At 37.8% G+C, this 18074-nt stretch overlaps 1 protein-coding gene across 2 annotated transcripts in view; it reads right to left on the reverse strand.

The window, feature by feature from the left end:
* Positions 1 to 593: 593 nt before the first annotated feature.
* The window catches only part of slc9a7 (solute carrier family 9 member 7), a 184130-nt gene continuing 166649 nt past the window's right edge, over positions 594 to 18074 (reverse strand). For both annotated transcript variants that reach the window (XM_039744722.1, XM_039744723.1), the window contains 2 exons: positions 3663 to 3768; positions 594 to 2165 (listed from right to left, as the gene is read on the reverse strand). In XM_039744722.1, the coding sequence (XP_039600656.1) occupies positions 1947 to 2165; positions 3663 to 3768 (325 nt within the window). In that variant the 3' untranslated portion in view covers positions 594 to 1946. The remainder of the gene's footprint in view (positions 2166 to 3662; positions 3769 to 18074) is intronic.

Below are 18074 nucleotides of genomic sequence, written 5' to 3' on the forward strand. Positions count from 1 at the left end.
TACGTGCCACTCAGTCATCAGATACCCTCATGCCTGCCTCCAGTCATGCCTCTGGGCAGCTTAACATGTCAAGTCATTTGTGGGTAGTCTTGCTGAAGGAGATCGAGAGGTTAGGCGCACACCCACCACATGATAAACCAACTCAGGATCCCCCAGATTAGGACCCGAGTGCAGCCATGCACCACCCTAGTTCAGATGGAATTAAACCCATGTGAGTTTTTTTTTTTTTTTTTTATGGTGGCTGGAGTGCCAATTCTGCCACCAACCCCCAGGTTTTTCCCTGCAGTTTGGAGGGCCTACTTACAGGGCTGGATGCAGATTAGCGTCATAGCCCAGGACGGAGCAATTGCAGGTTAAGGAACATGAAGACAAAATGTTGTTTTCTATTGAACTTAGTGCGACTTTCATCACCCACAACACATGCTATGTACGCATCACTCATGATATGATGAATGTCCCAAAATTGGAAAATGAAAACAAAGAGGATCAGACCCGAGGGTGCCTGACCAAAGTCGGCCAGCTGGCCTGAGATAGCTTGACAGCCCCCTTTGTTTACCTTCACCTCTCAAGCACAAATCTCAACAGTTATCATGTTTTGGCATTTCTAGTTTTTATTAGTTTTAATGCTTACAAAGTGGGGATAACCAGTGAGGTTTTCACAGTTTTCATACTGTACTTGTATTTGGAGTCCTTGATGTCAGGGAGAAAAAAGCTGTTGACACACACACAATAAGGATAATTATTTTGTAGTACATTTGGGCAAACTCTTTCACTCGAGCTTCATCTGTTTGTTAGCTTTGCAAGCAAGACAGGCTACCATTTGAACAGAGGAGAGGCAACATGCCAGCACAGATTCTTTTCTTTTTTGACAATAAAAAAAACTGACTGCAGTTCAACTGCAGCTAAAGTGCCTAAAAACGAAACAGAAGGCGGCTAATGTGGATAAAATGTCACGTCACTGCACCTGCTGGCATGTTTAAAAGCTACCACAGGGTTTGCCAATGAAAACATGGAAGGATAGCACCATGTAGCTCAAGGCATTTTCCTTTTCAGGCCAACACAAGTACTGGCTTGCTTATTTGTAAAGAAGATGAAAAGGATTACCTGGTTGAGAGACCAGCTTAAAATATGTGTCCACGTGCTTACAATTTAAAAAGAGAAGGACCTGTCACATCATAAATACAAAGAAGGAATGGGGCATGCACTGGGGCTGGTGAGGGGGGTCTCCACACTATGAATTTGTGCTAATTTAGACACTATACAATGGAATGGACTTGCAAAAATAAAGGGTTACGGGTACAGACTTGTTTCATGCTTAAATCCTTTTATTCACGGGGCAGATTAACTATGGCTCAGAAGTGAGCAGGAAGAGTTTCTAACCTTTTCCCTTTGTTCGCCCACCCCATATTTTTCTCCCCAGCAGCAGCGTAATGCAACAGTGATTTGATTATTACAAATGAAATCTTCTATCAGATGCTTCATGCTGCCAAATTACTTTTTTAACCTTTATTTCACTTTGATCTCATGGCAACTTCAAGCAAAGAGGCAAGTCTATGCACATTTGACGTGAGACAGAGAAGGAGACAATGTCTATAATGTCTCTTCTGCACAGACGCCTTTTCAAGTACAAACTAACATCTTGTTCTCTTTGGCCTAGTCAATGCCTACCAGCAAATCACCACCTGCATCACAGAAGCCTGCCTTGATGGAAATGAAATGCAGTTGTTCCCTTTGGCCTACTGAAGGGAAGCATGTGGCCTAAGTTAAAGTTAAACAAATCACAACTTTCAGTGCCACTTAGTTTTGATTACTCAATTAAGCCCCTATCATCATAGCAACGATGAACTTCCCACTCCAGCAAACCAAATACCCTTCAGGTCATCCATTTTCTTTCTACATTTTTTTTTATGTTTTTGAATTGCCGCATATGTGACGTCCCTTTGCTGTCAGGCATGGTCCTCAATGGGAAACACTAGACGAGTACCCCGACTTATCACTTCATGGTCGACAGCCTCAAGCTCTCGCTCCAGGGCTTCTTCCGAGTTACTTTTCTTTCGTCGGCCACAAGCACCGTTAGCTGTGATGGCAGTGTCACCATACGTCAGTGTCAGGTCACTGTCATTCAGGATTAGGTCAGAATCAGCATCTCGTAGCTGCTCCTGGTTCTAGAGAGGAAACAAGAAAATATCCCTGTTAACTATGTGAATGAACATGTCAAGATTCTAATGTACCATCTCCCCCCTGCCCTCTTGGTCACCTTGTGTCCTTAGACATAAAGAAGAGTCACGTTCACACTATGAAAGAATGAGTGTATTGTCTGTGAACTCCAATGGCCAAATTTTAAGCGGTAACACAAATATATGAAAATATAACCCATTTCTCCAAATGAGTCTTTAAGCCAAGCAGAAAAACTGCTGAAGACCAAATTAGATTTGTTAGACCACAAGAAAAAATGGCATGGTGCTATTCAACAATTCATCCATTTTCAAATCTGCTTAATCCAAGTCAGGGTTGTGGTGAGTTTAGCAGCATCCAGGGTAAACTTATAAATGGGCAATCTAAAATAAGCAGCTAAGCTCTTTGAAGAACAGGCACTTTTAAAAGACTTAACAATTCAAAGATATGATAGAAATCATCCATCAATCCACTGTGAACCTGCTTAGGGTAAATCGGGGAAGTAGCAGAGTAAGGTGGCAGTCAGAAACCAGTGACGTATGAGGTGCCAGTCCACCACACTGACAAACACAAGGCCACGTAGACTGACATGTTCAATGACGAGATAAGCAACTGCAATTTGCAATCCTGACATATCCAACAGGTAGAAATTGTGTAAAGTGACGTCAGCTTTAGTCAGTTATTATAGCATGAACATCTCAGTGGAAGCATAGCATCATGTCATTCAAATGTTAGCTCCAATTGGCTTAATTTGCTCCTTACACATCTAAAGGGCACAGTCTAGTCTAGGAAGCACACCTTCAGCAGCACATAAAGCAAAAGATGGTCAGAATCAGAACAAATATAGTTTAAGCAAATTGTTTTTGCTTAAGGTTCTGACTAATACTTTGATCACACAACATTGTTATTGGTAACTAATTGTAAAAAACTGGGAGTTCCATAGGGTTTGTAAACTTTTTCTTGCAACTCCAATACCATTAACATTCATAAAACATTACATTATTATGTCTGTAATAGTCTGTATAATAGGTAACCTATGATCTGTAAAACATTACAATACATATAACACTTCGTGCATTAGAATGTGTACAGCATTTATCCTTGCCTTATTCTTCATTTCTAGGTTTGCTGTGGGTTCCTTTCCAGACACCTAATGAGTGAGATGAAGGAGCCCACTAACATGTCAATTACATTTGAATGAGCCTGAATTTGCAAACAAGTGATATAAAATCCTGTCACTTTGATCAATTTTTCCCTGTTGAGGCTTTAAGGGAGAACACCCACTTCCTGTCACACAGTGTACCAAGCACACAGAAAATAAAGAGCCACTGGTGGAAACATTATACTGTTTGGGGTTATTTGCAAAATACCTTTACATTCTCACTCACTGTTAGAAGCTTAATGGTCATAAAGTGGAAAACAATACTACATATTCCACTTGAAGCTGTTGATGAAATAGGCAGAAAAGAAAAAAGATTCATACTTGCCTCATAGGCTTGTGGACTGGTGAGACATCGAGCAAGAGGCCCACAGCACCCCGGCAGCGTACTGGTCAGTGGAGGTCCACTGTGCGTCAGGATTGGCTTTAAATAGCTGACATTTAAGGATTAAGGCATAAACAACAGTACAAGTTAAAAACAATGACAATTTTATATGTATACACGTGGAGTGAAATCTACCACAAAATATATAAGACTTCATTAACTTTACTGCCTTACATGTGTGGAAAGCTGGGCTGGTTAATACTTCCTCTTACTCTGCCAAGTTTTATTGAAAACACTTTGTGAACAGAGAGTACTTCAGACCAATACTAAACAATCTTTCAGACATGGGGAAGCCAACAAACAAACAGTTGTCATTTCAAGCAAGAGCTTCACATTTAGGTGTCACTAGTAGCAGGATACAATGAACTCCTCAAAAGACGGCAGAAACACACCCAGAGTAAAGCTTGTGGATGAAACTATAAAACAGTGTTTGCTGCTGCCTGGACTACTGCTCATTTGGCTCATTCTAGATAACTGGTTGATTTCATTTTACCATAACACCGTATCAATGCTTACTCATTCTGGTATGTTTTTCACTCATATAATTTATTCAGCAGCATCAAGTGTACTGTCTTCATGATTAGTATGTATCTACTGATTATACATGCTCAGATTTCAAGAGGACACCACATGTGTCTGTACACATTTTCTCTTTCAAAATGTGGCCAGCTGCCCACTAGCATATTGGGTCTCTGCCTATTAAATGTGAAAAAAATTGGAGATTCAACAATTAACTAGATAATTAATGTAGTCGAAAGGGAGAAGCTATGCATAGTATAACATACCTTTTCTGGCCACCCTACAAAACACAATAAATAATAGAAATTATAAAAAGAGTGAGAATAACATTTCTGAGATTCAAAACATTAAATTGTAAACCAATAATAAGCACTAATAAGATCACACAGCAAGTATAATCAGTCCAATACTGATGACAAACAAACAGAGATATACCTGCAGATTTCTCTGAGTGTTGAAAGTGTCCACAGAATAAAAATAGTAAAACCAGTATGAAATAATGCACACACAGCAAGTTGTTATACTGTAGACAAGAAGGACTGCAAGTGCAGGAAGCCATACTCTAAACAGACTTACTTAAATGAATAATCCACACAAAAATGATATTTTTATATATATATTTCTTACCCCTATACTTTGTAGGGGTGGCCAAGAAAATATTTAATCTCATGTTTTCATGTAGAGAAGGAAGTTTTGTCATAATAGAATGCAATAGTGGCCAGTGTTGTACAATGGCAAACAATCTGAAAACTTCCCTGGAAAATGATAAGAAAAAATCTCACATTACTCATGTTGCATAATTCACATCAGTTATCCAGCTGTTATGCTCAAAATTTGCCAAACACATGCTTTCTTCCTAAAAAATGTGTTTTACAGTTACATCTTGAATTATCAAGATGCACATAAAACAGGAAACAAAGTCTCTTCATTCATTGGTCAAGAGTCCTAACTTCAATTCAATTCAAAAAGTGATTCCTATGAACTTTAGTTTCCTATTTATAATGTGCTCCGATTATTTCAGTACCTAACAATATTTTAACAAGAAAACATGTGTGGCATGTCTGAAGCATAACAACTGGACAATGGACATATAAATGATGTGACACGAGTAACACAAGATTTTGTTTTCTCTTTTATCATTTGGCATTGTACAACATTGGCCACTACTACCTTCTATTATATCATAAAGTTCTTTCTCTGCATTCTGCATGAAAACATGAGATTATTTTTCTTACCCACCACTATAATGTACATGGTGTAAATAGCATAAAAATATGATTTTTTTTTGGTGGAGCATTCCTTAAATTTCTTCACCAGTAACTAAATAGTTTCATCTACTCATTACTGAACTCACATGATCCAGTTTAGGCTCCCAGGGGGCTGGAGATTATGTCAGCAGCGCTGCTGCAAGTCTGGAGCCAACTGGCCTAAATGCCAGTACCTAAATGCATCAACCAGCAAATGGACATCTACCATGAGTTAATATTGTAATACAAGACAACCTCAAAAAGATGGTATTTCCTGTATGTAAAGGATTTGGAAAATAAATTACATTTATGACTCTGATGCGAAGTAACCAAAAAGGCAGTGTCTTTACAACTGAACCCAACATGTATGAGGTTGGGTAAAGCACAGCTCTAAGTGTAGAGGTTACAGACATCACACTGCCACAGAACAAGGGAACAGATATTTAAGCAACACAATTACATAATTATAACAGCCATCCTGGCAATCAAATCATGCCAGGGAAGTCTCAAGGCTTTCAAAAAGTCACCAAGAAAGGAATAATTGTTGAATGGAGTTTGGAAAATACCTATCATTCCTTAATCATAATCTAATGTACACAAGACAGCAGTTGCTTCAGGATTATGTTCATGTGGATGACTTAAGTGTGCCAAGATGACATTTATAAGCAACCTAGTGTGATTCAGCATATGAGACTATTATTTTAGTGACAGACACAAACAAGTATAGCATTAGGCCAATGCTGACTTAACCAGAAATAGCAGATACACAAAAGTGACTCAAATTTAATATTCACTTTTGTGAGTAAAAATCTTCAATTTTTTCACTATAGGTAGTTTCATTTTTTAAGGCTTTGTATTTTTGCAAGTATGCAATACAAAAGATAAAGAGAGCAGTTTAAAATGACATAATAAGCAGCTTGTGTGTGAAACAAGCATGCTTGTTTTCTTTGGCCTCTCTTTTCTGGGTAAATGAAGCACACAGCTCCATAGAGTTCTTTGGCTAGAAAATGAAGCAGCTGTGCAGCCCAGCTATCAACAAGCCTGTAAAATTTGAGGAAAGACAAGAAACATTTCAAGTTTATGTTAGTGTTAGAGAGGGTTTGATGCTTTGGATTCATATTGCCACAGAGAAAGCTTCCTACCCAAGGCATGATATTCTTGTGGCTGATGCCCCATAAAGAATCCCTGAAAATAATCTTTACATTGGTTACTTATAATAATAAAGAAACAATAAAGTCTACTAACTGCAAATGGACAAGTAACAGCAACAAAATGAAACACCCCAAGAATATGAATGATCTGACAATTCAGAAAAATACTTAAGAACTACAACAGCAGGACAATCCTGGATGAGTTCTACTGACTATTGTAGCACTAACATTGTCATAGTAGTGTCGTGTGTACAGAATATAGGGAAATTCTTCCTTACACTACTAGTGAAACGTTTTAGAACACTCCCATTTTGACCTTTTCGATTGAAATTTAAGAAGTTAAAGTACAGTGAATACTGAAATACTACAAAGGTAGGCAGTAAAAAGCCAGAGGTTAGGTTACAAAAATCTAAAAAAATGCAATTTTCAGATTTGCACAAAAGGCCTTTTTTAGTGAACAACTTGCAGCTTTTCTAAAGCAATGGAAGTTAAATAAGTCTTGAAAGTTGATACAAACATTACTTACAAACCCTATATCTGTATAAAAGCAGTTTAGAAACAAGGTGTTGTTACACCCTCTGAAGCATTATTTGAACAATATTGTAGTGTACTATGCAGTATATTGCTATCATAATGACGAGAAAAAGGCAATTACAACTGGAAAACAGGCAGACTTCTCATCTTCAGTGTTCTAATGTTCTAATTCTTAAAAGGTGCAGCTCTTTGCTTTAGAGACATTTTAAAGAAGGTGTCAGTGAGAACAATTTCCTCCACCATCAAAAGAAACTTGGAAACGGCAAGAATTAATTAACTTCTATTGCTGTAGAAAAGCTCTAAGTTGTTAACTCAAAGTTTATTTTTATGTGAATAAAATGCTAAGGGTTATTTGCGCCCCTGACCCTTGAAGATTCATCTTGGGCTCTATAAAAAGCTTATTCATTCACACATACAATGCAACCCATGAATTAGGCATCTGACCCACGGTATCACACGGAGTGTGACTTAGCAGACATGAAAACAATGGCTGAGTAATCATGCCACATGACAACATAGTAGAGCCGCATGCAGGTCACATTGCTGACAGGAATCACAACTCCATGAAGCACATTGTATGGGCTGGTTCGAGTCTTTCCTGCCACAACTGCCACTGAAAGTGAGACATATCACATACACCAAAGACATTCACGTCAACTACAGGACATAGAAACCAGGTGCTAAAAATATGGACAGCTTCCTTCACAAACTTACAATCCAATACCAAAAGTCATACACACCATGTGGCACCAGCAGCTACTCCTTCTCACAGACAGTTGAGACATGGCAGTGTCATGGCATGATAACTCTGTAGCGAATTCTTCCTCAAATGTGCACTGTATTAACACTATAAATAACCAACCTCTATATACATATACATATATATACATACACATATATACATATATATACATACACATACACATACATATATATACATATACATATATATATATATATATATATATATATATATATACATATATATATATATATATATATATATATATATATATATATATATATATACATATATATATATATATATACATATATATATATATATATATATATATATATATATATATATATATATATATATATATATATATATATATATATATATACACAGTGGTGTGAAAAACTATTTGCCCCCTTCCTGATTTCTTATTATTTAACCATTAGTCAAATATAACACAAGTAAACACAAAATGCAGTTTTTAAATGATGGTTTTTATTATTTAGGGAGAAAAAAAAAATCCAAACCTACATGGCCCTGTGTGAAAAAGTAATTGCCCCTGAACCTAATAACTGGTTGGGCCACCCTTAGCAGCAATAACTGCAATCAAGCGTTTGCGATAACTTGCAATGAGTCTTTTACAGCGCTCTGGAGGATTTTTGGCCCACTCATCTTTACAGAATTGTTGTAATTCAGCTTTATTTGAGTGTTTTCTAGCATGAACCACCTTTTTAAGGTCATGCCATAGCACCTCAATTGGATTCAGGTCAGGACTTTGACTAGGCCACTCCAAAGTCTTCATTTTGTTTTTCATCAGTCATTCAGAGGTGGATTTGCTGGTGTGTTTTGGGTCATTGTCCTGTTGCAGCACCCAAGATCGCTTCAGCTTGAGTTGACGAACAGATAGCCGGACATTCTCCTTCAGGATTTTTTGGTAGACAGTAGAATTCATGGTTCCATCTATCACAGCAAGCCTTCCAGGTCCTGAAGCAGCAAAACAACCCTAGACCATCACACTACCACCACCATATTTTACTGTTGGTATGATGTTCTTTTTCTGAAATGCTGTGTTCCTTTTACGCCAGATGTAACTTTTGTCTCATCAGTCCACAAGGTATTTTCCCAAAAGTCTTGGCAATCATATATACACACACACACATACATATATATATATATATATATATATATATATATATATATATATATATATATACATATATATATATATATACATATATATACATATATATATATATATATACATATATATATATATATATATATATATATATATATATATATATATATATATATATATATATATATATATATATATATATATATATATACACACATACAAATACATACATACATACATACATACATACATACAAACCGGATTCCAAAAAAGTTGGGACACTATACAAATCGTGAATAAAAACTGAATGCAATGATGTGGAGGTGCCAACTTCTAATATTTTATTCAGAATAGAACATAAATCATGGAACAAAAGTTTAAACTGAGAAAATGTATCATTTTAAGGGAAAAATATGTTGATTCAGAATTTCATGGTGTCAACAAATCCCAAAAAGTTGGGACAAGGCCATTTTCACCACTGTGTGGCATCTCCCCTTCTTCTTACAACACTCAACAGACGCCTGGGGACCGAGGAGACCAGTTTCTCAAGTTTAGAAATAGGAATGCTCTCCCATTCTTGTCTAATACAGGCCTCTAACTGTTCAATCGTCTTGGGCCTTCTTTGTCGCACCTTCCTCTTTTGACGCCAAATGTTCTCTATAGGTGAAAGATCTGGACTGCAGACTGGCCATTTCAGTACCCGGATCCTTCTCCTATGCAGCCATGATGTTGTGATTGATGCAGAATGTGGTCTGGCATTATCTTGTTGAAAAATGCAGGGTCTTCCCTGAAAGAGATGACGCCTGGGGAGCATATGTTGTTCTAGAACCTGAATATATTTTTCTGCATTGATGGTGCCTTTCCAGACATGCAAGCTGCCCATGCCACACGCACTCATGCAACCCCATACCATCAGAGATGCAGGCTTCTGAACTGAGCGCTGATAACAACTTGGGTTGTCCTTGTCCTCTTTGGTCCGGATGACATGGCGCCCCAGATTTCCAAAAAGAACTTTGAATCGTGACTCGCCTGACCACAGAACAGTCTTCCATTTTGCCACACTCCATTTTAAATGATCCCTGGCCCAGTGACAACGCCTGAGCTTGTGGATCTTGCTTAGAAATGGCTTCTTCTTTGCACTGTAGAGTTTCAGCTGGCAACGGCGGATGGCACGGTGGATTGTGTTCACTGACAATGGTTTCTGGAAGTATTCCTGAGCCCATTCTGTGATTTCCTTTACAGTAGCATTCCTGTTTGTGGTGCAGTGTCGCTTAAGGGCCCGGAGATCACGGGCATCCAGTATGGTTTTACGCCTTGACCCTTACACACAGAGATTGTTCCAGATTCTCTGAATCTTCGGATGATGTTATGCACAGTTGATGATGATAGATGCAAAGTCTTTGCAATTTTTCGCTGGGTAACACCTTTCTGATATTGCTCCACTATCTTTCTGCGCAACATTGTGGGAATTGGTGATCCTCTACCCATCTTGGCTTCTGAGAGACACTGCCACTCTGAGAAGCTCTTTTATACCCAATCATGTTGCCAATTGACCTAATTAGTGTTTATTGGTCTTCCAGCTCTTCGTTATGCTCAAATTTACTTTTTCCAGCCTCTTATTGCTACTTGTCCCAACTTTTTGGGATTTGTTGACACCGTGAAATTTTGAATCAACATATTTTTCCTTTAAAATGATACATTTACTCGGATTAAACGCTTGATCTGTCATCTACGCTCTATTACAAATAAAATATTGACATTTGCCATCTCCACATCATTGCATTCAGTTTTTATTCACAATTTGTTTAGTGTCCCAACTTTTTTGGAATCCGGTTTGTACATACATACACACACACACACACACACATTATATATATATATATATATATATATATATATATATATATATATATATATATATATATATAAGCCGTGGATTGCCTTCAGTGAGAATCTACCAATGTAAATGGTCATGAAAATAAAGAAAACACATTGAATGAGGAGGTGTGTCCAAACTTTTGGCCTGTACTGTATATACTAGCAAAATACCCGTACTTTGCAGCGGGGAAGTACTGTCTTAAAATTTTTATTAAGAAGAAATTTATACCTTTTTAAACTAAGGGAAAATATACCAATAATTATTTGTTAAGGATCTCTTTGTATACCACATTGTCAGTTTGGCCTTCCGGTTGTAATATGACCAAGCTGTGCGCCGAGCTTACTTTTGAGCATGCAACGTACAGTTGGCCATGTGAACAGTAATCTTGTCTGAAATCTCACAGCTTGGATTGCTGCTGTCATAATCGGTTTGAGTTTCATGGTTTGTTTCAATTACGACAGTATTTGTAGGACTTGTGTTGAAGAGACATTCGGCATCTGTCAAGCGTTTTAAGTATACAACCAGTTTCATTGATAACTTCACATCCAGCTTTTGAGAGTTTAAACATTCATAAACATCAAAGTGTCCACTACTGAAATCGTCATCTGTGAATCTAAGATGTTTAAGAGACATTGGCGGTTGTCGAAAGGTGTAAAATATTTGGCCGTTTCGTACACTTGAAAGTGACAACCGAACAATTCAGCGGCAGCCATCAACTCACATGCAGAACCATAGGTGAAGGGCTTAAGCATTTCACTCTTATAGTGCTCCTGTGTAGTATAATTATCTCCTGTACTGTCATCAGTCCACACCTTGAACCTGTCCCAGTCATTAAATACATAAGACACAATGTTCCTCCGGATATCAAGAGTGAGCCTGATATGGCCATGCAATATGTAACACAGAGAATGGAAAAGGCAGGTGCCATCTCTGGGCATGGAAACCACTTGGTAAGTGACAGTTCTTTGATCGATGGTGATCACTTTGATAGACATGGTAATGGGGGTACGGTTAGAATGATAAAGGAAATGGGTACCTGAACAATGTAAAGTAAGTCTAAAATACCTACACAATAACTATAATCGTAATAAACGAACAATAAAACAGCGGAGAAGCCATGGATTAAATAAATAGGCTGTAGTTATCAGCTGGGAGACGTGAATCCCGTGGAGATGCAAGGAAGGGAATGTAGAGACCAGAGTGAAGGATGGCATTATATAGGCAGGCAGCCAACAACGTGGGAGGTGTTCGGATGGGGGACCCAATGCTGCCTCACACGGTGACCGAGCTGCAGGCTATGGACGTATATATGTACGTAAGTAGGATTCAGTTAGCATTGGGAACCCACGTGCCAAATTTTATATATGTAGGTTTGGATTTTTTTTTCTACCTTAATAATAAAAACCATCATTTAAAAACTGCATTTTGTGTTTACTTGTGTTATATTTGACTAATGGTTAAATGTGTTTGATGATCAGAAACATTTTGTGTGACAAACATGCAAAAGAATAAGAAATCAGGAAGGGGGCAAATAGTTTTTCACACCACTGTATATATATATAATCCATACTGACCCCTACTCTCTCTTCTGTTTCTTTGTGGTGACGGCCTGCGCCACCACCAACCTACTCAAAGCATCATGATGCTCCAACATTGATGAACTAAAAGCCAGAAGTCTACGTGACCATCATCATCATCAAGTCCTTCCGTGAGAACCCTAAATACAAAGAGGACGGTTACATTTATGTTAGGTAGAATGCCCAGAGGGGACTGGGCGGTCTCATAGTCTGGAATCCCTGCAGATTTTATTTTTTTTCTCCGGCCGTCTGGAGTTTTTTTTTTTCTGTCCCCCCTGGCCATTGGACCTTACTCTTATTCTATGTTAATTAATGTTGACTTATTTTATTTTCTTACTGTGTCTTTTATTTTTCTATTCTTCATTATGTAAAGCACTTTGAGCTACATTTTTTTGTATGAAAATGTGCTATATAAATAAATGTTGTGGTTATATATACCGAGTATACTTGTATATAAAATATCTGTTGTCGTACCTTGCATAACTGAATAACCTTTATGGCACAATAACAATTCAATACATTATACATACATCATGGTCACTACAGTATTTGGATTTAATAATCTTCATGTGGGAAAAGGCTGACTCGTATAAATAAGTAGAGCCGAATAATGCAGTCAAGGAGCTTTTGAATTCAGCTGAGCGAAAAATGACGGCTTTTAGTTCCCTCTCCTTTCTCTTTCTCAGATCGCTTTTCGGAAGGAAGTCAGTTTCGTAGTTTTTATGAACAGTTCGAAAGTGCCTTTCCACATTTTCCTTCTTTGGAATAGCAATGATAGATTGACAGATCAGACAAACACACTTCAATTTTGACATTGTGAGAAATAAAATCATCTTCCAATTCCACATCCAGCCCACACCCTCCCCAGACAATCTTTTTAAATCCCTTCTTTAGTCGATATAAATTGGAAGGCTAACTAGATCACAGAGTTTTGCAGTAGCTCGCGCGTATGATCGTGCGTGCGGGATGACCAGTGTGTTAGAAGAAAAGAGATCTCAGACTGGCCGCTATGTATGTCAATCAAGTGGCAAATGCAATAGGGAGGATATATGATAGAGTAACATTAAAAAAATTTTTTTTGAATGCAACGCGATCTACCTGCACTACCTTTGCGATCCACCAGTCGAACGCGATCGACGCATTGGGCACCCCTGGTGTAGAGTGTGAAGTTCTTACTTGCATGTCTGTCCAACATGTCACCACTTTCCAGTGCCACGATGAAAAGGAATTTATCCTTGTGACCTTTTTTTTTTAAATGATGTGAAGTCATAATTTCACCCATAAATACAATATACTCTTTAACTGCTTTTATGGAATGGATTTGGTTTTTCACATTGTGCCTCATGAAATGAGTAACAGCAAGTCTAATGTGTTTAGTGTTGGCCTCTTTTTGCAACAAGGCCTACATAAATCACAGTCAACCCTAAAGATTTAACAATAAGGTACATTTTCAACAGATCGGCCCAGCCATGTATATAAAGTACTTTTTAATGTTAGAGGTGGACAGCATAAACTTGCTATTGTATCTCTAGAACTTAGCAAGCTTTTAACTTTTTTTCCTCAGGCTTTTGTAGTTCACCAGATTCGTCACTTAACGTTAGTGTTAGCCCATACTCATGCCATGTCAGGTCCTGGTAACAGATTTCCTGAATAAAGCAGTTTTTCAGAATATGCTAAATAAATGCAAGCAATACTAATGAAAGCAGTGCTCCAAGGGCTTTCAGTGTATATAGTAAATAAAGTTATTATTCAGGTTTGTTTCAAGACCAACTAATTTCCAGCTTTTACTAAGGACTGCAGTGTTTAAAGCTTTAAGCCCTTCAGCAGTGAGCTCTTGGAATAAAGACTTTAAATAAATCTTCCCACAAACAATCACAGGATAAGGGCAGCTAAACACAAGCTTGTAGAACACATAGTGTTGGGGTGCAGAGGTCATTGAGTAAAACTGTTAGGTCAATTTCATACCACAGTCCCTGCTTTACTGCTGGTTTATACATCATGCGACACTAGTGCTACCAATGCAGTATACTGTTTATACTTGTGCGTATAATTTATGTAAATCTGGAGGATTCCAATAGGTGGCAGAGATATCATTACGGTGAAAAAACAACGTTCGGCTTCACTGTGTTTTGAATTGCCTGAAACATCCATTAAATTCCCAGGACACCTTGCCATAATATCTCTGAAAAGGATGGATATTAAACGATTACCGTTGTTGTATCAATCCAGGGATGCATGAATTCCAGCTAGAATCGGGCATGAGGCAGAAACAATCCCCGGACAGAGCATCAGCTCATCTCAAGTTGAATACAAGCGCACACCGCATACACTAGTGTCATTTTTAGCATAACAAAATCCCCAAACCTGCATGTCTTTGGAAGGAAACTGGAGCACATGCAAACTCCAGGCAGGGAAGACCATGGACATAAGAGGCAGCAGCACTAACGCCCCACCACTGTACTGCACCACATATGTAATTATTAACAGTATTATTTACATGAAGTTAACTATTCATCTGTAAAATGTAACACACAAGCTTTAACACATTTCATCATGAAAGTGTCATCAAGTATAAATCTGATTATAAATGTGCACAGAGCTGGAACATCATAAATATAATGTTTCCTGTGTGGCAATCACTCCTGCTGCTGCTGTCGGCACAGGAGGAGACCCCAGAAGCACATAGTGTAACAACTGGGTTGGTTTTAACACTAGAATCCCTGAAGCCTACAAAGACACTCGTAATCCCGGGCCACCTTAAATTCCTTCGCACCTCTCTATCAGTGTCTTTTGTTTTGTAAATGTGTCGATCAGCACATGCAGTCTACTATCCCATCCCATTCAATTTAAATGTTGCTGTTTAAAAACCCAAGCTCAAATGTCAGTCGATAGATATGTATTTTTGGATGGTGCTGAGGAAAGAACTGTAGTCTTATAACCAAAAGATTTCCGGTTCGAGTCCAGGTGCTCCACATTTTAAATAGTGAGCTGCTATTACTATTACTATAGCATAAAAAAAACATACATTTGATTTGAGTCTGTAACACCTGGTGTAAATTTTCGCTACTTATAAAAGTTAGCGCTTTATTTTTTTTATTATTACTGTTATTCAGTTTTAGTCTCTTAGTGACATTCACATGGTACAACGAACTTGCCTCTCCCTCCGAGTTGATGGCATTTATCTCCAAGAGCGGCGACGACCACAGTTATTTGTTGTACTGGCAATCAAAGATACGATGTCCCGTGTCCGCTATCAGACTATCATGCGGCATTTGTGCTTTGACAACAAAGATACCGCATAGAACATATGAAAAATGACAGGAGCCGTTTATGGACAAAAGCAGAACCGTAACAATAGATAGCTTCTTTACAGCGCTTTTGCTGGCTAATAGACTGCTGCACTGCAATACAACTTTGCTTGGCACCATAAGTAAAATGGGACCTACTTGTAGCTGAAGTCAATTTGGTACGTGAGCAATTCACCACACTAGTGTTTAGATCTAGCAGTGCCATGCTGACGGTGTATGATGGGGAATGTGCAACACCTGTATTGTCTGTGTGAGAAACAGATGAAGAAAAGCACAACAAATATATTTGTATGTCAGCATTTAAGTTTGATGATTTGCTTCACCACATTGGACCACTCATCAAACACTGAAGCACAGATATTGATCCTATAGGATCTGCAAAGCGGCTTGCGGTCATATTTTGATAGTAAACAAAGACTCTGATGTGACGTTCTAACACACTGTGTCCTCCTGATTTTTTACTGGTTCTGCAACTCGCACATGCGTTGTGTTAATTTCGGAGTACCTGCAGAGAGGACACGTCAAATGAGTGCTGGGAACACATGGCAGCCATGATGTGTGCGTGTATGTGTTCTGAGCATGATGTTTAAACTGGCCTTAGTGAAACCACTTTTGACAAGCAAATGAACTCCATATGCTTTGCTGGGGTTTATTTATCTATTACAGAGCTCAAGTTCACTGGGGCATGTGAATCTGGTAGAATGTTAACCAAATTAAATGTCATAAATGGGCTTAAAAACAATACTTTCTGGTTTAAACCCCTAAATAACAAAACAGCACAATCATCAATGCTTTGTATCAAATAAATATACTTGTCTGGTACAGCTTCGATAAGTGAGATGTTTAATCTACAAGAGGTAGGCATTGTTATGCTACTGGATCAATACCTTCTTGCAACTCCCCAAATGACTCTGAGCTTCATTTTTAAAATATATCTGCATTTCATGTCTACTATTCTAAATCGTGATTTTGTAAGTCACTTTAGATGAAGTACATATTCACACACCTGACATGTTTAATGCTTTAGAAGTATAAATGTGAGTTTTGGAACATTCTTTTTTCCCATATTGCAAATCCTGTGTCATGGAGGTATCGGGCACAAAGAAGGAGGCATCCATTGATGGGACACATTTAGCCACAATGAATAAATTGTGCATTGCTAATTACTTTAATAAGCATGTTTTGTCATGTGGAAGGAAAACTGAAGTATATGAAGGAAAGTCAATACTAATATTAAAACTAAACAGACACTGACCAGGCTGGAAACAAATTAAACAACTGGTTTCTAATTATTGAAATCGATATTGTATGTATTTTGAATTTGTTTCCACGTCTTCTTACATTCATGTTTTATTTCTTAATTTAGTTCTAATTAACTAACTTTGTGGGCACACTTAAGAATTCTCCACCCATTTAAATTTATTCTTACAGAGCACAATTCCAACAGACAATACAGAACACCTTATACTGAAATTCAAAAGTAAATATATACATATGAAATAGCTATGCATTTTAAGTCTTTTGCAGTCTATGTAAGAAATGTTTTCACTCCAGGTATAGCTAATTGATTGCTGTTGCTGCAAAATCTCTCATATATTGTTGAGTCAACATTTCAATGATGCTTCTCTCAACAGCATATCTTTATTTTACTTCCATGTATAAGCAGCCCTCTGCGTGAAGAGATTCTTAACAACGTGAACATACATAAGGCTACTACATAAATGGAAGGCCTTAAACTGGATCAAGTAAAACCTGGTACTATTTGGAAAGAAATTTTGGTTTCCCAGCAGGAAACCCATAGGAATGATCTTATTTCCCATCCAAACTAGGCATTATAGTTGAAACTACTATGGAAACTATAAAAACTTATTATACTTGAGAGCTCTCTTAGTTATTCATAATTTATGCTCAGGGCTGTTCTAGATATTTGTACTTATTTAATGGTATTATTAAAATGCCCCATTCTTAAAAGAGCTACATAGGTTTCCCTATACTTTGTATTTTTAAGGACACACTTGCACTCTGCTCATACATTTCAGTAATCCTATGTATGCATATGTGCATGTAAGGAACACACAGCTTCCTAGATCTTTGGGCGTTTAACTGGTTCTAGTACATCACCAACAAGTGCAATCTGTGGTGGGATGATAGCTGTAATACATACCTCTTTGACATTCTGCTAGTGGGCATCAAACATCTCAGTACATCTGTATCAGGAGCAGCAGTCCTGCTAGGATAGCATTGGTGGTGTATATAGAACATA

Source organism: Polypterus senegalus, chromosome 2, assembly GCF_016835505.1.
Source record: "Polypterus senegalus isolate Bchr_013 chromosome 2, ASM1683550v1, whole genome shotgun sequence".
In the NCBI taxonomy this organism is placed as follows: Eukaryota; Metazoa; Chordata; class Cladistia; order Polypteriformes; family Polypteridae; genus Polypterus; species Polypterus senegalus.